Source organism: Aspergillus lentulus, assembly GCF_001445615.1.
Source record: "Aspergillus lentulus DNA, contig: Alt05, strain: IFM 54703, whole genome shotgun sequence".
In the NCBI taxonomy this organism is placed as follows: Eukaryota; Fungi; Ascomycota; class Eurotiomycetes; order Eurotiales; family Aspergillaceae; genus Aspergillus; species Aspergillus lentulus.
In genome coordinates, this window is record NW_028322121.1 from 1,860,209 (window position 1) to 1,883,593 (window position 23,385).

Sequence of the window (23,385 nt, forward strand, 5' to 3'; positions counted from 1 at the left end):
CAGAATCAGTATATCATGTGCAATCCTAACTCCTAGACGGATATTTGCTCCGTCACTGCTTAAGCAAGGCCACCAACTCAACACGCGAGCCCCGTCAGCTGGCATCAAGAGGTTAGTAGCCTTGGCTCAGTCCAGCTCAAGAGTCCTCTATGTTCCTGCTGTTCAACAGCTTACCTGAACCCCTAAGCTTCCGTAGACGCAGAATTTGTGGTTTCAGCTTTACATACGGATACTCTTCGATTTTTATCAGACAGGTCCATCACGGGCCATGGCGGTATTATCGATGCGATCTGTCCATCTTACTGCCTTCATCGAGCGCCAGCTTCACTGTCAGTGATGACTTTATTCTTTGCTTTAGTATTAAATCACACGAAGCGAGATTCACGATCGTAACAGCAATGAGGGCAGACATATGAAGACAAAAGGAGGCAAAAGGAGACCCGGAAAGCACGTATCTCGCGGAGGCCAGACCACGGTCATTCAGCTTGCTGGCCAATGGCCCGTAATTGACCTAGAATGTATTTGCATCGTCGTAACGCATGGTACTGTAATCATCACCGGAATCTACAAGTGAGAGGCCGACTTCGCAGCCATTAATCAGACGGCCGTGGAGTTCTGAAGACTATGACATCGCACACTGTTGTGCACATGACATTTTCGAACGAACGATAAGCTTGCTCGAGAGGCCCAAACTTGGACCCGGAGCGTAACTCCATTGGCGCGTGCGGGGGATAATGAGCTCTATAAACGCGCACGATACCATTCTTGACCAGAATGATAACTGAAGGCTTATACGGTGGAAAATGGCAGCTTCAGCCTCGTATTATCGCAATGACAGCTCGATAGCCTAATTATATGGTGATTAAGGTGAAAGAATCGCCCCACCCACACCGACTGCTCATCATAAGTGAGATCACCATGCATGAAGCCCTCATCCAGTAGTGGAACACGCGCCCTCGCAAGGAGCACGGATCCTCCCTCGGCATAGGCAATTGTTTTGGCGATGGGACTGTCACTCTTATTCTAGTGTAAAGTAGCCTTGCGAGCATTAGGCAGAGAATGCTTTATCCAGATCGCCATGGTGCGTAAGTCATTGAGTGAACGGATCATATCAAGGCTTGGGTGGTTTTATCGTATGGTGTCTATCGTAGGCTGTAGAACCTGCTCGGTGCTTCTAAGTCCAGCAATACCGGGGGACAGCCAGATAAGAGGCTGAGACCTCTGATGTACCGTACAGGGTTCGAGAGGAATCCAGGGAGCTGAAGTGCAGTAAGCCATGGTAGACTCTGAGGCTGTAAGTCATGGTTATCCCGAATGGAAACCTAGGAATAGGTGCATTGGCTGTGAAAGATTGTTAGACAGTAACATTTTTCTTCCGCCGTCACGTTTTCTAGTATGGGAGACTACCTATAGTGCACAACACTGAGTTGATGGGTATTTTTCACCAACCTTGGGAGCCCGACGTAGGTTGGATTAACTCTGCTCGACGGAAGACAAGTAAATTCGAGAAGTTCCTACCATCAATCCCATGGCAGCAATCCAGTACTCAAGAAGTACGGATGTATACAGAAGGGCCGAACAGTCAAGGCTAAGCAAGTAGAGATGCTCCTCCTGAGCCTGGAGATGCTCGCCTTCTGCCGCCTTCATGTTTCTCCGGCAGTACAAGCCATAAAACCAAGCAAAGAACTAGCATTACAAGCACAATGGGCTGAAGGACTTTGATTCCATAACCCTTTGCAATCGCGCCAGTAATGAAAGGGAATACTGAACCCCCGGCACTCCCCAAAGCGCAAGCAAAGCCGACAGCCGCGACATGGAGAGACTTTGGCAGAAGCTTTGCTTGGGCAATAACTGCTTCTGGATAGAGAGGGCCAAGGAAGAAGCCAAGCAAGGTCACCGAAACGACTAACAAGCGGAGGTCATCAACGACGCAGAATGTAAGATGTAAGAAAATACACCAACCCAAGTAAAGAAGGACTGCCAGGCGCTGACTGTTGAAAAATGGAGTGAGGAAGCCGAGGCACACACGACCAACTGTAAGTCCTCCCCAGTAGCTGAAGCTAACAAAACCTGCAATAGATAAAGGCATGCTTCGGAGGTCAACTAGGAAAGTGAGAACCCATCCTCCAACAGTCACCTCGGCTCCAACATAGACAAAGAGAAAGAGACTTATTAACCATGTTGATGGCATCCTTAACGACTCCAGAGTGGGTTTCCTTGGTGGTGTGCTGGACGCAAGGTTATCCGAGCTATCGGATGACAGAGTTCCGTCTGTACAGGCATCCGGATCTTTAGATCCTGACCCTGTCGAAGACCAGAAGGCTGCCACCGAGGTCAGGAATTCCATTCCTGCTGCAATGGCCATTGCATAGTAAAACTCGTACCACTTCCAACCTCTGTCCGTGATGAGGTAGGTTGCTGTTAACGGCGCCAGAGCTGCTCCTAGACCGTAGAACGCGTGCAAGATTCCCATCAACTGGCTGCTGTTGTGCATGGCACCAATCCATGCATTCCAGGAGGCATCCACAATACCGTTTCCCAGCCCCGATACGATAAATACAGCAATTAGGACCGGATAGGGTGGGTGTGTGGTAGTCGCAAGGTATGAGATTATATGCAACCCTGCCCCGATTAATGCAATGCCGCGCTGTCCAAAGCGATCGTGTATCCAATTATTCCCAAGAGCAGCGATTGCGTAACCGATGAACGGGGAAAGGAACACGAGTGAAACAGTCGTATAGTCCGCACCATAATATTTTCCCAACTGGAAGGCCAGTATAAGCAGGGAGTCAACTGTGAATCATCGATACGCGCGGGCATGAAAATCTATGGGATAAACATACATAATGAATCATTGCCTATACATGACGCGCGATTAGCACACGATATATCAAAATGGTTGACTTATGGCGTACACCGTATGCGCCATCATTTGCTCCAACGACGACAAAGCTGTAGAAGGTGGCTAAAATGCGCCAAACATTCGTCCGAGACTCATTCCACTTTTCTGGTTGAATGTCCGTATTGCGCAAGTCATCTCCAGCAGGAAGACTTTGATCTGATATAATGGCCTGATAATCAACGTTCCTTTCAGACCGGGATGATAATAGGGGCGTTGTAGAATCTGTTTCCAGCATTTCTTTTGTTTACCTTCTCCAAAGAGATGATCTAACTTAAAGAAGAGAGGATTACAACCGAGCAAAGATAAAGGCGAAACAGAATAGGGTACGAACAGGGAAGGAAGAAGTATAGAGAAGGAAATAGGCCCGGTCAGAATTGTGGCATAAAACTCGGCGCGTATCAATCCGTAACCCTTGCTTCTGACTTCCAAATTTCATGGAATTACTAAGCATTCCAGACTACGTTAATGTAACCCTACTTCCTAGGCAGCGGCTACAGCGGAAGATTAGGTTGAGAAGAGTGAGTGGCATAGTGGCCTTGATCCACGGAAGGTCATAACCCTAAAAACTTTTTGTTTCCAATCGCCTGCTATCTGACACGGTAGTATTTGACTATCCAAAATCCACGGATGTCAGTCTATCAGTGCAGGAGGAGGACCATCAAATATGAGAAAATTATTATTACTATGTTCTTGCAGGTACAATAAAGCAAATCCATCCCGAAAGCAGCCATAAACCCAGACAATAAGACAGAAATCAAAGACCTTGGTGATAAGGATGCTGCTGCTTCGAAGCATAGATATCCTCAAAAACACTATGAATTACCTTAACAACCCGACCCACTATCTCGTCCACATCCTGCTTTCCAACAGTGTATGGCGGTGCAAGCAAGAAGTGGTCACCGTTCCACCCATCTACCGCACCGGTAGCTGCAAACAGACAGATGTCGTAGCCCTTTTCTAGTCCCTTGGTCTGTAGGCGCTTGCTGAGGGTAAGCTTACTATCAAACGGAGCCTTACTCTCCTTGTCTTCCATGAATTCTACTGCCCAGAAAAGACCTCTCCCTCGAATATCGCCCACATGTGGATGATCTCCGAGATGCAGTTTCAGTTGCATTCCGAGGTACTCACCCATTTCCCGACAGTTGCTGACAAGATTATACTCCTTGACAATGCGCTGAACCTCAACTGCAGCCGCACAACCAAGCGGGTGCGATTGGTAGGTCTGTCCATGGACAAAGTATCCTCCGCCTTGCTTCAGCCCAGAAACAACGCGATCGTTGATAAGGAGGGCAGATATGGTTCCGTATCCCGCTGCGAGACCTTTGCCCACAAGTTGGATGTCAGGCACGACACCGTCCACCTGCCAAGCGTGCATGGCTCCGGTACGGCCCATGCCGCACATGATCTCATCAAAGACCAGAAGTGCACCGTAGCGGTCGCATACTTCCCGCATGGCCTCCAGGTAGCCAGGTACTGCGGCAACACAGCCTAGGGCCTAAATTTCATAGCGGTCAATGTTTGTCAAGTCCAGTAAGAGATAGAGAGTCGCGTACTGTTCCGGCCACTGGCTCAAGGAAAAAGGCACAGACGGTGTCAGGTCCCTGTCGCTGGAATTCCTCGTCCAGCTCCTGCTTGAGTCGAGCCACATACGTCTCCAGATCTTCATTATCTTTGAGAGCATGGTACGGGTCGCATGCCGATACATGGGTTACATTGGGATGTAAAATTGGCTTGAACCGATCCTTCCTCGGCTTGAAGTCTCCCAAGGACAGAGACCCCAAGGTGCAGCCATGCCAAGAACCGCGTCTTGAGATGAACTTGGTTCGTCGGGTGTCTGGCGTTTCCTCTGCAAAGTACTGGTGGGAAAGCTTCATTGCGGCATCGACGGCCTCCGAACCTATGGAATCCACGTAGTCAGTCTGGCGCCAAATGAGTTCTTAGGCAAGGAATACTGAGGGAGGACGTTACCGGACCCCAGAATGCACGCCCGAGACAACTTTCCGCCTGTAGACTCGACAAGCATATCTGCGAGCCGCATAGCTGGTGCATTAGGAAAGAATCCAGGGTGGGAGTATTCGACTTGATCAAGCTGCGAGATTATCGCTTGCTTCACACGTTCTTCACCGTGTCCGATAGCAGAGACAGCCGCGCCGCAGGTGGCGTCGAGAATTATCTGCCCATTATCAAGGTGAATGTACATTCCCTTGGCAGACTGAACAGAAGGTACTGCTGGGTCGTGGACGACATTTTTGTAAAGGTAAGCTGGCTCGGAGACAGAACCCATTCTGCTTATAATATCGATAGAACGTTCATTCAAATTTAATAAAAGAGGCAGGCCATTGTGACAGCAGGCCCCAATCCTACGGACTACTCAATTAAATAGTGTTCTTGTCATTTCGTGACTGCGAGATGGACAGGTTGTATGTTGTCTTTCAAACCCACTACCGAACGCGTCCAACATGGGTCAGAAGAAATATAGTGTTCAGCTAGACCACCCGTTGTCCATCCAAGGTCGTAGCTTTCACAATGACGCCCGTCTATAAGCTAAAATTATGGTGCCTATCTGGTCCTCAGTGTGATATGTTCATAAGAGTGTCAGCGGGAATGTAACACTTCATGTCCTCGACACACCGAAGGACTGCGCTGTAACATGTGCAATACATTTTACTGACGTCCTCATCCAGAGACATTATGCTTGCAGGGGTTCACCTATCTTGAACCCTAAGGCGATAAGTTCTTACATTGTACTAAAAGGCTGAATATATGCTTTCGCTGTGTGGAGTGCGCAAAAATGGCTTATCGTCACACGTTATCTTGTGGTAGATATGGGCTGTCTCCTCGCATCATAGAATGTCTGCAATCCGCCTCATACGACGCAGCTTATCTGTCTGGGCACACCTCTACCGAAAGAAGTAATATATTTGTCATATCTATCTGTTCAGGTAGTACAGTTTATTGGGCATGCAATCGGCCGTTTGCATCCAGACACGGTCACAGCCATGTCACTCAATTATATCAAGCTGACCCACATGACAAATTCAGCGTCTGAAATGGCTAGACCGCAACTATTGTATCTGCCCGTCTCTCTGCCATGCAAACAAAGCCTGCTTCGAGGGATTCACAAATAGTCTGCGGATGGAAACAGCTGGGTCGAACATCTGTGTCTTGGCACTCCTGGGGAAGGTGTTATTTGGAACATGGAACAATTGTGGGACTTGATTTGTAGCTAACGGGCATGTCGTACATTCTAAGACCCACCATGGTGCTGTCACTGCGTGTAATGGACAGTGCATGGTATGTGACAAATATGCGGCTAACAGGCCCCATTGCGGGCTCTCGGCAGTTGGTTGCAGTGATAACCTATCTAGCACAAGTAGTAACCAAGTATGGGCCGATAACTTAGTATCAGACTGTGCGCAGCAGTGTACAAAGATTGTCACCCTCCCTGGAGACTCTATCTCACATTGTGCCATATCCAATGTCGGCTCCGAATCCTCCAGGGCTGAAACATTGAGGACGATCTAGACTTAAAGCGGCCGGGAGTTCTTGTGTCACCAAGCCGACCGGGCTAGCCTCCTGCGTTTGAAGATGGTCCACGTTACCTAGCCTTCGGAATCTGCTCCACGAGCCATACCATATGGAAGTGGAAAAAATAAATGGCAAGTTTGCCTTTCTTAAGGATAGCCGGCCGTCAGCTTCAATAGAATATCTGATTCCGTCACTCTCTGGATAAATAAATCAAAAATGTACCTCCGCCGTTCTCCCAAGTATATGTCAATTCTCACATTCCTTCCGAAGCAGCATAGGACAAAATATGCCCCAAAGCTCCCCACAAATGGAGGGCGGGCACCATTACTTGAATGGTAGCCCGAGAGTGATTTTCTTCACTGATTTCGACGGAACTGTTACTTTGCAGGACTGTAAGCTACATATGCTCACCATCTTCATAACTGCATGTCTCTTGAAGCCATTACTAAGAAGTTGGTTAGGCAATGACTACCTAGTAAATAACATATGCCAACAATTGTTCACAACAACTAACCATCTGTACAGGTCGACAATTTTGGCTTCGGGGCCGAAAAACGCCGGATGCTTGAGCTAGAAGTCCTAAATGGAACTTTGGCATTCAGGTACGTGCTAATGGCGTAGAAATTCCAAGACCTATAATAGTGAGCCGAAGAATGACCCTCCCAGGGATGCTTTTCAGGCCATGCTTGACAGCGTGCGATTGCCTTTCAACGAGTGCCTTCGCATCGTGCAGGAAAGTATACAGCTCGACCCCGGTTTTGTCAACTTCTATCTCTGGGCAAAAGAGAAAAGTATCCCGATTGTGATTCTGTCATCAGGAATGACGCCTATGATAGAGGCATTACTGTTTTCCTTATTCGCCGGCAAGCCTAGCAATATATATGTCAATGCAAACAACATCGCACCTCACAACGGTAAACATATCAACATGGTTGGTGGATGGCAGATTAAATATCGCGACGATAGGCAAGTGGGCCAGTGATTAAAACTGTTCGTTGAGGTGTATTGACATAGCAAGCATTATAGCATATTTGGACACGACAAATCGCTAGAAATCAAGCATTGTGCTGCATTGCCTGACGGAGAACGTCCTGTGGTGGCTTTTGCAGGAGATGGAGTCTCAGATCTCTCTGCTGCGTCCGAAACAGACATCCTGTTTGCCAAAGAAGGTCTAGGCAAGTGTTCTCCTTGACTCCACATCCAATCGAAGGAAAATACTGCTTGTATTTCTTGTTATACAAGATACTAACCATTGAATTCAGATCTAATGAAGTACTGCAAACAGAAAGGGATTCCTTTTGTGCCCTTCGATAATTGGGTTTCCATTCTTGACAGAATGCAAGACATCTACGAAAGGACAGTCAAGACTTAGATCTGCGAGTCACTCCTTACAACGATCTGTGAAGAAATTTAAACTTACTGCGTCTATATGGAGAGTTTTGTTTTTGTACTTCTCCCATGAATGTATTCTCTATTCTTATACCGGCTAACATTCTCCGGGTACCATCCTATCGTGAGCGCCCACGTTTCCATCGAGGCAACCCTTTGGCAGCAGCGGAGCAAAAGCGCCGACGAGCTACTAATCTAAGCATGGGCAGTAATGTAGTTGGCACTCATCCTGCATAAATGATCCTATGACTAGAGTTTTGGAGGCTATTTCTTGAAATAAAAAGCCCCACCATAGTCCACTCTTCATAAACAAGCTCGGGCTCATTATTCAAAGAAATAATACCATCTACCTTTCCAATATCCAAGACCGAACGACCATAGTGGCCGAGACTCTAAGCTGCTATCGTACGAACTGTCCCTAGTTACAAGGACGCAAACGTGCGCCTTATAACTAGACTCGAACATTTCCAGCTATGCTGGGCACAGCACATCCGCGGAGTACCCTAGCATCTTCTAGCCCCATCGAAATTCTAACAAGGTAGCGCTCAAGAGATGACTGCCTGATCTACGCTACAATGGGGAGCGGTGGATGGGTGAAAAGTGTGAGCTCATGAAGCAGTAGGCGTCATGACTTGCTTTTGAATTTAAGCACTAGCAACATTCATACAAGACTTTTACGTCGGTGTCCGTTTCATCTCGGAGCGTCATGAACCAAATATTTGAGACCTCATCTTTGCTAGCTGCACTTCTCTTTTGCTTGATGTAACGTGCGGCACTGATATGCAAGAAGTCGATTACGCTTACACCTCTTATAGTTTCAACAGTGGCATACTTTTCCTCTCACTCTGTGTATGAGAGGATTCCGCGTGCGGGTTTGTTAGATTTAGCTTTCATACCTTTGCATCTACTAGATACCATGGAACAGGCGTTGGCATTTATGGATTATTGGAGAAAATCTAAGGGCAGTGATACATAAATCTGTGATTGCTCATTAGGTTCTTTTCCTCTATATCACTCGCCATTTATCTAAGACTTACGCTACAGCCTGCTCGACCAGAATACATTGTCTGACAACATGACCTCTGAAAGAATGAATAAGCTCGATATTAATAAGGACAACATTCAAGGCAACATCTGGTGAGTGCGCCTGGCCGAGCTTTCCGGCCGGCCTACAATAGTAACATTTCTTAGGCCGGGTTTGCCGAAGCTCCATGAATTCTTTTTATTTTTCAATATTACCTGTGAAAGGAGGTTTCGTAGAGACCTGAAAACACTTATTCCACTGATTACCACAGCGAATGATGCTGTTAAATTCAATGAGCAGATCAGACAGAACAAGACTGAGGTGCCCAGCGGAGAAGCAAAGTCCGAAGTGATTCCACTCACCGGTGTAAACTTAGCCTTGAGCGCCAAAGGATTGAAAAAAGTAAGCCCCACAATCTCTTCTCCTGGTTCGAGGATCATATCTAATACCACTACCTAGCTTTTCAAGGATGATAAGGACAATTTGAGATCTGGCAACTTCCTAGGAGGTATGCTTGCAGACTTGCAAGGTGGAGTTGCCGGTGGTGAAGGTCGGGATAATCCAGACGACTGGGAGGCAAAATTCAAGCCCGAAGTCGAAGGTCAATATATTGATGGTGTGATTCTTGTCACCGGCCGATCTGAGGAGACTGCGCGAGCAAAACTGCGCAAGGTGAAATATCTCTTCATTGGATATTTTGGTTTCACTTCCAGCATCAAGGAGCTCTTCGTAGAGTATGGGCATGTGCGACCAGATCCCAACAGCAGCAATGAACAGTGAGAAGAGGCAAAATTACTGGAAAAAAATGGGCATCTGACCGTTATCAGCTTCGGTTACCGTGACCTCATCTCCCAACCCCAGCTGGAGGGGCTTGACCCGGCTCCCAAGGGCAAATATGAGCCGCCACTTGTACCGCCAGGGTAGGCACGATTTCCTGAAAAACTACTTGCACGAACTAGTACTAATATTACCTCCTTCTAGATATATTATAACTAATGCCGACCAAGAGCCTGTTGGTCAGCCGGATTGGGCGACGGACGGTAGCTTCCTTGTCTTCCGCAAGTTGAAACAGCTGGTGCCTGAGTTCAACAAGTAAGCAAGTAGAAGTCTGAATATCTCACTGGCAATCTACTGACGAGGGCTTAGATGGCTGGATGACACGGCTCCTAAGAATCATCTGACCGCTGATCAGCTTTCAGCACGCTTGATGGGCAGATGGAAGAGCGGTTTGTGCCTCAGCCTACTGTATATTCATGACAAAAACTTACAACATGACACAGGTGCCCCTGTGTTTCTTACGCCATGCGAAGATAATCCGTCGCTCGCTGACTGCAATAACTTTGACTTTCAACCCGGCAATAATCAGGAAAAGTGTCCATTCGCCGCGCATATCCGCAAGTGCAGACCCCGGGGAGATGTCACGGATACATCTACTTTTTCCATGATGCGTCGGGGCATACCCTATGGGGATGAAGTCACTAAAGAAGAGCACGATCAACAGGCAACACAGAAGGAGCGTGGAATGCTGTTTCTGTGCTACCAAAGCAACATTGCGAATGGATTCAGGCGAGTTCAAGAGCGTAAGCAATCCTACCACAGCATCAATAACCACGTACTGGATTTCCCCTGATATCTAACAATTGTGAGCAGACTGGTGTAACAAGAACACCTTCCCCCCGCAGAAGAGAGTTATTACAGGCCCTCCAGGACCTGGTGCCGACCCCATCTGTGGCCAGCCTAACGGGCCTGACCCATTTGTTATGGGATTATGTGACGGCCAGAACAAAAATATCCATGTTGATTTGAAGTGCTGCGTGATCCCTAAGGGAGGGGAGTATTTCTTTTCTCCATCGATCAAAGCACTGACGAATATTGCCAAGCAGTCCGCCAAGTAATCAGTTTGATTGTATCATGTACTTGAGGTCAAAACTTAGCTCCTAGCCTTTGTTACGGATCAGTTACTCATATTAGGTTTAATCATCATTTAATTACCTTACCTGGGATATGATCAGCCATCATGTTGTAGGTCCCTCCCGTAACATTACTACTAATCTACCCTTCCTGTAGTTTTCGGAGTCTCGCACTAGGGTGACCCTGCCAGTCCAAGGTAGGAGGCCACCTTAACGTGACATTCTTGGGAAAGAAGAGCATTTCAAAACTTCATATATCTACCACATACAGAAACACGTACTATATCTATAGGTAAAAGACCTATATCTACCTTTAAATTCCTAGATAGCCGATGACGCTTGGGTACTTATGCCGCGGTCAATAGTATGGAACACCGTACGGAGCGTCTACCTCTCTTTTGATCCTTGAAGCGTCCTTATCCGTGAGGGTACTGAGCTAGATACAGTCCCTTCTATCTGTACCCAATGTTTGGAGGTCTTGGATCGCCATTCCGCGGGTCACCTAACCTGATGACGAGTACATCGGCTGGATACCTTTTAGCTTAGTGATCTTTTGTTCCAACAGGAAGCAATCGACTTGAACCAAAAACTAGGGTCGTTCCCTGACTGAAGTTTGAAAAGCAAAGTTTAAGAACTGGGCGGTCTTCTTACTGTATTCATCCCTCATGGTGGGTCCGATGTCGCATCTTCCTACCATAACTAGATCGCCGGTATGATGTAACGGCGATGCCACAAGATGTAGATGTATCCGGGTTAGGACGTTGTCTGACATGATTCTAGTCGCAAGCGTCAATTAACGTAAACCTATGCAACAATCTCTGATTGCTTCTTATCATTTCAATGTAATAATCATATTCTCATCTAGATGTTGCTGGACCATGGAATATCAAAGGGCGTGATCTAAATTCCGTATCATCAAGCGAAGTTGGTGCTACGGTTTCGAAGAATGGACACTAGAATCACTGAGGTCTAATTAATGAACCAACTATAACCAAGACTTGATACATTGATACTCAAAGTAACAAGTGAGTGCCCAGCCAGAGCGTCATTTAATGTTCCACACCACCTTAATCCTCTGTTCAGTAAACTAACTAGCGAGGCGCCTGACTCTAGCCACAATAATCTAAAACAAATTGTAATTAAATACTACTACCACATGGCGGTAGGTTCAACACCGACCTTCAACCATATGGTAACGTATCCCTTGGGTATTGTCAATGAACAGCGCAGTATACGACAATCATCATGACTCTGGACAGGATGTATCAGGCCGAGTGTTGGCCTGAGTGGCACTGGCATTCGCTCTTTGCCTAAATCGTGTCTTTGACAGAGCACGTGAGTTATCATAAGAAGCTACATCTCAGCTATGCAAGGGACAGGACATTTTAGTAATTTTATTTAACTTAGTAACTTGAATGTGCTATCTGCTGCAAAGCATAGCAAGAAAACATGAAGACCCAGGGGCACAAGCAAGGACCACAAGCAAACCGGCACGATATTCGGATGATCTCATCGCTCCCGTTAGCCACTGCCATAGTTGACCGGAATATTATACGCTGGATCGTAGTGCATCTCCCAGTAACCATCCCATATCTTCTTTGTGATTGGGCCAACCTGGCCGTCATTAACTGGTTGACCATCAAGCAACGTGATAGGCATAATGCCACCGGCTGTCGTGCACATGAAGATTTCATCGGAGGTATAAACCTGCTCCACTGGTACGACCTCAACGCGGACGTCGATGTTGTTGGCACGGGCAACGTCAATCACACTTTTACGTGTAATTCCTCGCAAGACACCTCGATCAGGGGTATAGAGAATTCCGTTCTTGACCAAGACAATGTTGAATCCAGATCCTTCAGTAAGGTTGGTATCTCCATCAGTGAGAAAAGGGTACGTAGCGCGACGGTCCATTGCCTCAAAAAGTCCCCTTGTTAAGTCACCCCACTGTAGATTTTTGATTGTAGGATCAAATGCACCCGGGGGTGTTCGTCGCACTGTCCTTGTAATGATAGCACTGCCACCAACGAGCTGGGTCTCAGGCGCCATCACCCAAATGTATGGGAGAATAAGCAGGTATATGTTGTTATTATACAGATCCTCGGGCTTCGAACCACGTACACCTGTCAGACCACGTGTCACGATAACTTCCACAAACGCATCCCGAATACCACTCTTGGCGACCATTTCAGCCAGGATATTTTTCACCGTACTCGGTGCAAGTGGGAACTTGAGCCGCATTTTATCGCAGCTTTCCAGGATCCGTTGCATATGATCATCCAATCGAAAGAAACATCCATCCCAGACCGTTGTAACATCATAAGTTAGGTCACCGTGCATGAAGCCTTCGTCAAGTAGCGGTATTCTGGCCTCTCTGGGTAAGACGAACTTTCCTTCCACATAGGCAATGCCCTTAGAGAAGGGATTGTCGCTCTGTTCAAGCAGCTTCTGGCGGGCATGATATCCCGAAAAGACCTTGTCCATAGACGCCATGACGAGCGCTGTTTCACTGTATTCCGATGTTGAAATATTGTATCAAATAGATCTAACTGCAAGTGAAGAATTGAGCGAATGGAGCGTAAAGATCCATTTATATGAGTGAGCGGAGTGGGATTTTGCCCATGCTTATTTTCGAGCTGCTTGCAGGAAATGACGTACGCCAAAATCGCGATTCCCTGGTTGTTTTGGACCCATATGGCAAAACATTGAACATGGCAACTGGATACACTGGCCGGGTCTCTGGGGTAGGCATCTTATTCGTTGATAGCTTATTGGTTTGATTGTGATCGCATTATTGAAGCAAACTCTACTTCAGTGGGCAGGCTTGCATTTTTGCAGAACAGATTGGTAGCACAAAGGATGATTCTAGAGGGCCATTGAAGATGCAAACGGAAGGAAGTCCAACAAGGATTTCATCATAGGGTGTAATGGCTACCGGGACCATAAAGCTAATATTGAGCTCCTGACGGATATCCAGACAGCTTCCACTTACTCCTTGAATGGGGAGAGACAGGCATAAATAAGGAGATAGCTTCTACTCGAGCTGACTGTTTAGTTTAGGCACATCAATCCTAGGTTATTTGAGGTCTCTTCGCTATGGAGGAATCTTATTATCCCATTACCGGCATCCCGGTTCCAAGTGGACAAGAACCGCCTCCACGGCGAGAGGTTGCTAGCTGGGTGGTATCCTCCGACCCTAAGGACCAAATTCAGGTCTCTCTGTTTATTCGAGCTGTGCGTAAGCTGCAAGAAAAGAATCCAATTAAGGATAAACTATCTTACTACCAAGTTGCTGGTAAGCAATAGCACAGGTTGTCTTGCAATAAGTGAATACTAATCGTACTGTAGGGATCCATGGTTATCCGAAAGTGGAGTGGGACAATGTACCAGGTGGATTCTACTGTCCCCATAATAAATTTAGGTTCCCCACATGGCACCGCCCTTATATGATGTTGTATGAGGTATAGTGCACTGTTGCAGCCCTGCAATGCTTTGGTTCATTGTTTAATGACACCATGTAGCAATGCCTTTACAACATCATGAAGCATGAAATCATTCCTGCTATTCCAGACAGCAACCCTGCAAAGAACGACTGGAATGACGCAATGGAAACATGGCGTCTTCCATATTGGGACTGGGCTCTTCCTCAGGTTGACTATGGAGCTGGGAAGGAAAGGCTCGGTGTGCCGAAGATTGTGGACGACAGCGAAGTCTGGATCCTCAAGCTTGGAGGCAAGGATAAGGAATTGGTTCCAAACCCCCTTTACAAGTTCACTAATGAACTCAATGGCGAAAAGGTCAATGTGGGTGACAAGGGAAAAATGGGAGATTTTGCTATCGATTACGAAAAAAAGCCCATCTACAACAATTGGATTGGAACCAGCCGCTATGATAACCCTGCTGAAGAAGGTTGGGTGAATGGGATTGTGAATAACAATGAGGTCACCAACAGCTTCACACAACACCGCTGGAAAAAGGGTGGTGGCGACCAGACTATTGCGCACAACGTTTTTCGCATCCTCAGCGAGGATTACTTTAAATCGTATGGGCCGTTCGCATCCACGCGGTTCAAGAACGAGTATACGATTCCAGCGCGAGAGTTTTTCTCGTTGGAAGAGATTCATAACCACATCCATGTAGGGTGACTCTGTGAAGTTACTGGAGCATGAAAGCTAACAAGGCCAGCTCTGGACAGGAGGATCTAATGGACTGGAGGGCCACATGGCAAACGTCCCTGTCGCAGCATTTGATCCTATCTTCTGGCTGCATCACTGGTAAGGACATCGTCCACCCGCACGACTGCCAGATAATACGCTGACAGCAGGCAAGTAACGTCGATCGGCTTTTTGCAATATGGCAATATCTAAATCCCAATAAGTGGTTTGACAAGACCTGGGGAGATGATGGTGATTCAAACCCCAAGCACGAAAACTTGACACCCTTCCATAGAAACGCAGAAGGGCAAGTCTACTCTTCGGATTCTACTAGAGATTTTACGAAATTAGGATACACTTATCCTGAATTGGTTAATACCAATACCGATGCGCTAAAGAAAGTCATACGAGACAAATACGGCGAGAGCGTCACAGTCCTCAAGGCGAAGCGAATGCAGACAAACGAAGGACATCTGGTCGACGGCGTTGAGGATCGTCATTTTAAAGACTATATCATAAATACCGAATACGATCGGTACGTCTTGATTGTATAGGATCGCCCCTGTTCTATCTGACTTTGGCCCAATAATAGGTATGCACTGGATGGCGACCCATACATTGTTAGTTTCTTTGTCAAGGGAGAAGACCAGCCCGGCAGACTGGGGCAGACTCGGCATCTGGGCTCCTTTTATAATTTCGCTGCTCCCGTGCTGCCTGATTGTCCAAACTGTGCAGAGCAGAAAGAGGGCGGTGTGAAATCAAAAGCCCAAGTACCGATTACACTCCCTATGTGCAGTTTAGCGTTGGATCCAGAATTTCCAGATGCATTCAACTTGCAACCCCGTGATGTTGGGGTGCAACTACAAGACCAACTCTTTTGGACCGTCTCTACGGTATTATTGCTTTCCTCCTCTTTCAAGTTCCTTTAGACCTCAAGACACTAACAGAGCATTCCCGCAGCCGTCCGGTCAAGAGATTCCGTTGGAAAAGGTCGGCGGGCTCCGTGTCACCGTGCACTATGCCACTGCTGAATACCCAACTAATACTTCGCTTAAATGCTTCCCAGAGGAGTACGGCCTCCTGCTCCGGAGTGATGAGAACAACAATCTGCAAGCCGGCGAAGCGCTAAGGAGAGAGCTTACATAGTATCCCTGTTCTTGATTTTAAGTATTTTTATCGTCAATGTCCTCTATAGTTAGGGGTCGATTTGTAAGGAACTTAATTGGTTAAATCATGCTCTAGTCAATCTATTGAGCCTTGAGATTCCGACATATGGATACCGATACTGTTTAGGCCTCTATGCGGGTAGTTGTCTGCCTTGTTTGGGTAGCCGATTTATACATTCGCAGCCATCTCTTTAAGCCTACAAGCAGGAAATTCCAGCGTAGCCAATGACCCCAACTTAATAGTTGGGCCGAGGCACCAAGGCTCAAAAGGTCTGTGGGATTCACAACCTGACAAGTAACACTCCATTTATTTTGAGGGCAAAATTGGCACACCAGATAGTTACTCGCTGTCCTACAGAGTTCTGGACAATCTTGATGATGATTGTATGCATAAGCCCTCAAAACAGCAGCTTACATGGGAGAATGTCATGATACTAGCGGCAAATATTGGAAACGCTTGAAGTATCCAGTCTCGTCAGGTGGATCCGACGTATTCCGGCGCATCGTGGCCTGGACAAACATGGGCTCAGTAACGGGACCATATGACGGTGTGGTAAGTTGGGAGTGCCCAAACAGCCGCAGGGTACCATTGGCCATTGCCCAGCTGAAGGCTGAAGATTGATACCGCCTTTCTCCTCGATTTGCGCTTTTTCTCAACCATTAACCCATAACTGCAGGCAATTAGAGATGAGAGCTAAGACAGTGATAACTGGGGTGCAATGCAGTCAGCTGCAGCTCACCCATCTGCAAGGCTCTGTGATGCTCTGCATACGGATTTGAAGAGGATCCTTGCATGCCAGACAGGTCCACTAACCTATATAGGGACTCACAGGTCTAGGTCAACACCACATCCATAGCTAAGCTTAATAAAACCTAGTACTGGTATCGTGAGCAGAGTCCATGGGTCCCATACTACTTAAGGGTGCCCATAAGGTTTCCTAACTACAGGAGTCTATCTTCACTCTAGAGTCTATATCCTACCTTTAGACCTAGGCAAAACCCAACCTGGAACACTCCCCCTGAGCCCAAACCCCAGAATACTCCCCTGAGCCTAAGCCCAGCCTAGAACCTAACTAGGCTGCCTAGTTAGGCTACCTAGGTTGTTTTGGTTTAGTATAATTTCGTAATTAAGCCATGCTAAGGCGAATAATTCTACTTAGTTTTAAAAATATTTCATAGATCTTATTAGGTACTAATCTAAGTGCTGTTCTTAAACCTAACTTAGAACAACCCCTTAAGCCCAAAACCCAGCCTAAGTTAGGCTTGACATATGTTTCAGTTGGGTTACCTGGAACACCTGCCTAGGTCTAATCTGTAGGTTCTGCTTTGCTCATCTATTTTCACTGGTAAGGTCTTTGACATCAGGGAGGTCTGCCTATTCCTGGTCAGATACTAAGGTGAGCGACTACTTTAAGTCGGCGAACTTGCTGCTGGATTTTTGTGTTCTTATGTTTATATTCTTCCTGTTCCTATTGCTCTCGAGCTTCCCTAGAGGTGATAAAAGAATGAGGTAAGAACCTACTTAAAAGATACAATTCTCTATATTTACACACACGTTAGCTTGATTGTAAATAGTAGGTACTACGTAGTAGAAAGGAGCTAGTAGAGTTTAGAAGAGGATTAGAATCAACCCGTAACACTATATTTATGCTAAGGTGGACCTGTTATAAGACATATGGTAAGGGCATATACTACTAATTTCAGCCCTAGCTAACCTCTACCTTCGGCTATTTATATTCTAGCTCTAGCTAAAATCACTATATAGCTGCCTTAATATTAAATTTCAGGATAATACCCTTACAGGGTCTAATATAACTGGATGTCAAACGTCAATATTCCCTAAATAACTAGATATTGACCCTAAAAAACTCTGCAATTTCTGACTAATCAGAACCTCACTAGTTACTAAACGACTCAACGTCCAGTGATCCACAGCTTCTGGGATAGACTGCACATTTGTCCCATGTTGAATAATCTACTGCCTAATCAACTCAGTCACAATTACAACGCATCCTACTCACATTGACAACATCCATTGCAGATAAGTAGCCTTAGCAAGGTAAGGTTCAGAAAATTGTTAGCCGTATTAGTACATAATAATCCCATCTGTTGTCTACAGTATATATGTGTCCGTTCGATAGCTGTATTGTCAAGATACCTAGTGGTGTATGTACGCCCGCCGACACACATGGTAGTTGTACTTGTACAAAACCAGCAGTCTCAGCCTGATATGTATAGGACAGTGTAACCCATCTCTGTGAAATATGTCGCAGATGAACATTTCAAACACCAGAATCCGCCTTGTCCTCTTTCGGCTCGCATCAGTCTACAAGACTGTTTTCCGGAGATAAAAGCTATCTTGTTTTTGTCAGTTATGCACAACATTGTTTCTTGCACTGTCCTTGGTCAGTAAATCTTGAAGTATTATGCTTCCAGTCATAATGTGCAATGGTCTAAAACACAAGAGAACACACCTCTTAGAGGCTATTAACTTCAATTTTCACACCCGCATTGCTAAGTCGGTCGATATATTCCTGCCCTAGACAGGCAGGTGTCAAGATGCCACCTCCGAGCTTGCTCAAACGGTCACTGTTACCCCTCAGCAGAACCATCGCAGCCTCAGCAAGAGCCAATGCCGTTAACAGGTACGGGCTTCCGCTCCATTCGAACACAGCAAACACTTTCTGACGCTCTGCCGTGTCGGCGGTGGCGATGCCATGGTAATTCGCGTATTCCGTCTTCGCTGAGGGCGCGCCAAGCTTAGCAGGCACCTTACAATAGATGTGCCTCATAATCCAGCGAAAAGGCGGGAAACAGAAAAGCAGAATACACATCTTCCACCTCCAATGGAAGAGTAAGGCAAGCAAAGGGTCTTCAAATCGCATGAGCTCTTTGAAACGGAAAGAAGAGCTGTACGACTTAGGCAGCTCCTCTGCGAGTAATTCCCGGCTGCGATGCACTAGAGCTGTGTCAATCCTGCCCTGAATGCATTCTGTCAAGGCCCCGAGTTCATGGACGCGACGGATGCTGGTGAGTCCTTCAAAGAATGCTGCATACTGAGAGATTGTGTTTGAGATGTTGAAACGAGAAGATAATGCGTATGGGCTTAAAGACGTAATAAGTTCGTTAAGTGTATATAATTCAGCAAATGAGAGCAGCGTTGCAACAGTTCCGGAGGTTAACTCATGATTAATTGAGTGAATACTGGTGATAACCTCTAATGTTGGAGAGGAGAACTTCTGTTGGATATGATTCACCATAGCCAGTGTTAAGATATCAGCAGGGACGCTTTCAATACCGCAATGTGTAATCATCTTTTCGAGAGCTTTGTTAGAGATCATATTATAACCACGCAAATTAGAGTAGACCTCACACACTTACTATTGCGCCGTTTGCTTTCGCAGTGTCATGGTAACTCTGGATCATCTGCCTCACCCAAGGTGTCTCGCCCGTGCTGACAGTTGTTAGAAGAAGTCATGAGCTTAAGAGTAGACTGACCAATCTATATAGTGTGTGCCATTTACTGCGCACGCCTCAACCACTAGAGAGCCATATCGCATATATGGCCCAATGGTAGTGATCAGAAGACGCGTTCTTTTGGCTAGATTATGAAGCTGGCCAGGCTCAAGCTGGATCACTTCAACTCCTGTATAACTAGAGTTGGCGTCAGATCTCCCAAAGAGAAGGCAAGCCTCACCTGGCGGCTTTCGGGCCGGGTCGCGAGCTTTCAAGCACTCAGATAAAATCGCCAACTTGCTGGCGTCTCTTCCGGCTATTGCCCAACGAAGATCAGCTGGTAGCTTAGCGGCAATGTATTGGGCACAAAGCTTTCCGGTATGTCCTGAGGCGCCGAGGAGTATGAGTTCATACTGGGCTAAGTTGGTTGCCATTGCCAGATTATGAATAGTATGTTGTGCAAAGGCAGAGCACAGTTGACAGTGAGATGGTCTCCAGTTTATTGGGGTTAGTCACTTGGCTTCTTTCTATAATTTCCCAATTTCCAGGCCACCATACGCCCACAGGGTGGTTAAAAATGGAGAGAAGTTGATTGGAGTCTTTCGTGCCTGAAAACCGGTTTTTTCGGGTAGCATACTTACCACGCCCTTCGGAACGGTTGTGTGTATCCCTCGTATTCGTGGCTTCTGTCCATGTCCGGTTAGCGCATAATTTGACCGACTTAGCACATAATATCAGCCTTAAGCCTGTTTAAATTGAGGTAAAGGGGTGCAGGGCTGTCAGTAATATGAATGCGCTGGAGTGCAGTATATCAGATAATGCTGCCATCCTAAGAGCGAATATACAGATGAAGCCCTACACCGCTAAGCTGAGACCCAGCCAGCACCAAGACTTCCAGCAAGGGAAAGGATGAACATTGGTGCAGGCAGCCATCTTTGCTTACGCTGTCGCAGCGCATTTGAGAGAAGAGTATTGGAGTGGACCCAAAAGAATGACGCACCGTATGATTGGCAACTTCTGAAACCACCTATGCCACTTGAGAACTAGATAAAGTATATAAGTAAACCACGGAGTAGCAAGACCAGAGTCATTACATGCTTTCGCTTTTCTCTTGTAATTCTTTCGCGTCACTTCCACGCCTTACTGATAGTCAATCAGGCACGAAATTATAAAATTTCAGTTTCATAAACACCCTTAACGCGTTGCTTTAAGGGGTTGCCAACTAAAGTATGAATAGTATCAGACAATTTGAGCTCAATTCGGTAAGCAGCGGTACCCATTGTCTAGCGTACCCAAGTTAATGAGCCAAAATAGTGGATCGACACTCATGAGAATCATGACACGTTGGACATGTCAACAACGGTTTCGTCGCCTGCGCTGTCGATTGACGACCTAATTGCGTTATCCACTGATTCCGAGGCAACTAGGAGAGCACTGTCCCTAGGCTCTGTTCCTCTGACCTACGGAGATCCTAATGGAAGCGAAGACCTGCGACATTCAATTGCCTCTCTTTACACAAATTCCCAAGTCACAAGCGGGCATATAATAACGACTAGTGGGGCCGTGGCCGGCAACCACATTGTTTTCTCTGCTCTGATATGTCCTGGCGATCACATTATCTGCATGTATCCAGTATACGAGCAACTCTATAAGATCAGCCAAGCGTTGGGTGCTGAGGTCACTTTTTGGAAGCTCAAGGAGAGTAACGGTTGGAGCGCGGACATGCAATGTCTCCGCCAAGCTATTCGCGAAAATACCAAGATGATTGTCCTGTGCAGCCCAAACAACCCAACTGGTGCATATCTACCTACCGCAGTGCAGCATTCTATCCTGAAATTGGTCGAGGTCCATGACATCATTTTAATGGTTGACGAGGTTTTCAGACCGATGTTTCACTTCTCGCCAAATCACGAGGAGGAGCCAGCCTCCTTCCTTGAGAGTGGATATGAGAAATGTATTGTCACAAGCTCTTGCAGCAAGTCATATGGCCTTCCCGGTATCAGAGTTGGCTGGATTGCGACTCTCTCCAATGACTTCATACGTCGTTTCACTCAGATCCGTAACTACACTACTATAAGTGTTGGCTTGGTTGACGAGATTATTGCTGCAGAAGTACTCTCACCGAGATGCCGACTAAGCTTGCTTCAAAGAAGTTCAGATATGGCAAAGGCGAATCTTAGATTTCTCAGGGAATTTGTTGCCAAGAATCAACTGATCACTTGGACACCTACTCATGCTTCAACTTCAACTTTGATAAGGCTACACAACAAGGACGGATCTCCCCTCAATGATCAAGAGTTTGCTCTGGAGTTCTTGAAGGCAAACAATATCCTATTCTGCCCCGCTAGCCTCTGCTTTGAGGAGGGTGGCCAAGGCTCTCTTCAGGGCTATCTTCGCCTGGGTTTTGTGATGTCTCCCGAGACTTTTCGTCATGGCTTGGAGAAGCTTGCAGACTTCGTGGAGGCATGGCCCATCTTTAATAAGGCTGTTAGTGGATAACTGGGTTGTGTAATTAGAATGACTGCGAAGAATTCCCTCTACGCCCGGGAAAAAGCATATTCTGGGGTGGAAGATACTAGAATTCAGCGACGTTGAACTGGGTCGGATTAACCTGGACCTTGGCGGCAATGGGCCGCGATTCATCACCTCGAATCAATCATCACGCATGGCATTATAGTGGTACAGTATTCTCTAATTCTGTGTTAAACGTTGTCAGAAACCGCAGTACCGAATCCACTTCAGTCGTCACTGGAGTAAAGTTTTGCAAGGGATGAGACAGTGAAGGTCCCAGTTCTCTCCATCTAGTATCTAACGAACGAATAATCATACTACTGGAATCGTATAACATGGACTATATTGGGAGTATCTAGCTCATTGCTGAAGTTAAATTCGAGTGGGACGGCCGCTGTAGCAAGGCAACTACCCACCTAATTGGCAAGCAAGGTGAATTCGAATAATGTAAGCGCTAAACTACGTGAAATGGTTCAATTGCTTGCCGCATACGGGCAAGCAGTTCAACAAGGTCTCAAAAAAGTTCAGTAAGGTCTTGAATTATTGCCAAGAAAAAGTTCAACAAGGTCTGAACTCTATGTGAGTGGGTGTAAATACAAACTTGATGTTCAACAAGGTCTTAATCAATCCAGAAAGTAATCGTACAATAGACGGACTGATCAAACGACCAACAGATCCAGAACATGCAAAGAGCCGGATATTAGCTTCGACAAAGGTCCTCTCCCTAGTACATGGCTATTCAGCTGAAGAGTAGAACTGCATACTGAAGTCTAATCTTCGGCTACGCCAGCCGCTCCAGCATTGGTCTAATCTTTTGATATAATGGGAAGGAACAGTTGGCCTAGAGATCCTCACTCTCACTGTGCTTGATGGGTTCGTTTTTAACAGCAATAGTGCTAAAGCATTGGGAAAGTCTGCTTGTAAAAAAAAAAAAGAAGGAAGGTAAACGTACAGGAAAAGAGAAATATGAACAAAAAAGCTTTCTCTATGGGCGAACAAGATTACTTACACACACCCTCCCCTGCACTTGTACTGTATTATAGTCTGATCCTTCTTCAAGTTCTAACTACAATGACTAGAAGACATGAGGGTCTGATTGGGTAGTGCATGTATGCATATCTTAACCAGTCATTTAACAGATTCCAGCAAAGGTTTAAAGAATTGAACTATAATAATTCTTAATAGCCATGCGGATTTGCACACTCATCTTAATAGGGGTGGTTCTATACTTGATATCCGCTGAAGGGACAGTTTGGGAGACCTTTAATAGCGGTGGTACAGGTCATGACCTTTTCCTTTGGACTGTACGAGGTTCAGTGCCCGCGAAGGCACCCGCTGCAAATTT

At 46.3% G+C, this 23,385-nt stretch overlaps 7 protein-coding genes across 7 annotated transcripts; 4 read left to right on the forward strand and 3 right to left on the reverse strand.

Moving 5' to 3' along the window:
- Nucleotides 1-1,588: 1,588 nt before the first annotated feature.
- ALT_3263 (putative aminotransferase C1771.03c) lies at nt 1,589-5,186 on the reverse strand (the record flags this gene model as incomplete). Its single annotated transcript, XM_033562653.2, has 4 exons — nt 1,589-2,764; nt 3,726-4,397; nt 4,456-4,799; nt 4,871-5,186. The coding sequence occupies 4 exons, from the start codon at nt 5,184-5,186 to the stop codon at nt 1,589-1,591; spliced, it is 2,508 nt and encodes an 835-aa protein (XP_033418544.2).
- Nucleotides 5,187-6,716: 1,530 nt separating this feature from the next.
- ALT_3264 (pdp3-interacting factor 1) lies at nt 6,717-7,412 on the forward strand (the record flags this gene model as incomplete). Its single annotated transcript, XM_033562654.2, has 4 exons — nt 6,717-6,822; nt 6,892-6,905; nt 6,956-7,032; nt 7,097-7,412. 4 exons carry the CDS (start codon nt 6,717-6,719, stop codon nt 7,410-7,412), a joined length of 513 nt encoding a protein of 170 aa, XP_033418545.2.
- A 1,482-nt stretch (nt 7,413-8,894) lies between these two features.
- Nucleotides 8,895-10,738, forward strand: ALT_3265 (Dyp-type peroxidase; the record flags this gene model as incomplete). Its single annotated transcript, XM_033562655.2, has 8 exons — nt 8,895-8,956; nt 9,011-9,245; nt 9,303-9,619; nt 9,671-9,763; nt 9,825-9,935; nt 9,990-10,069; nt 10,124-10,423; nt 10,494-10,738. The coding sequence occupies 8 exons, from the start codon at nt 8,895-8,897 to the stop codon at nt 10,736-10,738; spliced, it is 1,443 nt and encodes a 480-aa protein (XP_033418546.1).
- Nucleotides 10,739-12,274: 1,536 nt separating this feature from the next.
- Nucleotides 12,275-13,246, reverse strand: ALT_3266 (aminotransferase class IV; the record flags this gene model as incomplete). Its single annotated transcript, XM_033562656.2, has 1 exon — nt 12,275-13,246. One exon carries the CDS (start codon nt 13,244-13,246, stop codon nt 12,275-12,277), a length of 972 nt encoding a protein of 323 aa, XP_033418547.2.
- A 603-nt stretch (nt 13,247-13,849) lies between these two features.
- On the forward strand, nt 13,850-16,053 carry tyr1 (tyrosinase; the record flags this gene model as incomplete). Its single annotated transcript, XM_033562657.2, has 7 exons — nt 13,850-14,048; nt 14,102-14,214; nt 14,275-14,889; nt 14,939-15,027; nt 15,083-15,442; nt 15,500-15,800; nt 15,868-16,053. 7 exons carry the CDS (start codon nt 13,850-13,852, stop codon nt 16,051-16,053), a joined length of 1,863 nt encoding a protein of 620 aa, XP_033418548.2.
- Nucleotides 16,054-18,550: 2,497 nt separating this feature from the next.
- On the reverse strand, nt 18,551-19,963 carry ALT_3268 (uncharacterized protein; the record flags this gene model as incomplete). The annotated part of the gene is made up of 4 exons (XM_033562658.2): nt 18,551-19,387; nt 19,455-19,527; nt 19,572-19,719; nt 19,771-19,963. 4 exons carry the CDS (start codon nt 19,961-19,963, stop codon nt 18,551-18,553), a joined length of 1,251 nt encoding a protein of 416 aa, XP_033418549.2.
- Nucleotides 19,964-20,879: 916 nt separating this feature from the next.
- On the forward strand, nt 20,880-22,028 carry ALT_3269 (capreomycidine synthase; the record flags this gene model as incomplete). The annotated part of the gene is made up of 1 exon (XM_033562659.2): nt 20,880-22,028. The coding sequence occupies one exon, from the start codon at nt 20,880-20,882 to the stop codon at nt 22,026-22,028; it is 1,149 nt and encodes a 382-aa protein (XP_033418550.2).
- Between the last annotated feature and the right edge of the window lie 1,357 nt (nt 22,029-23,385).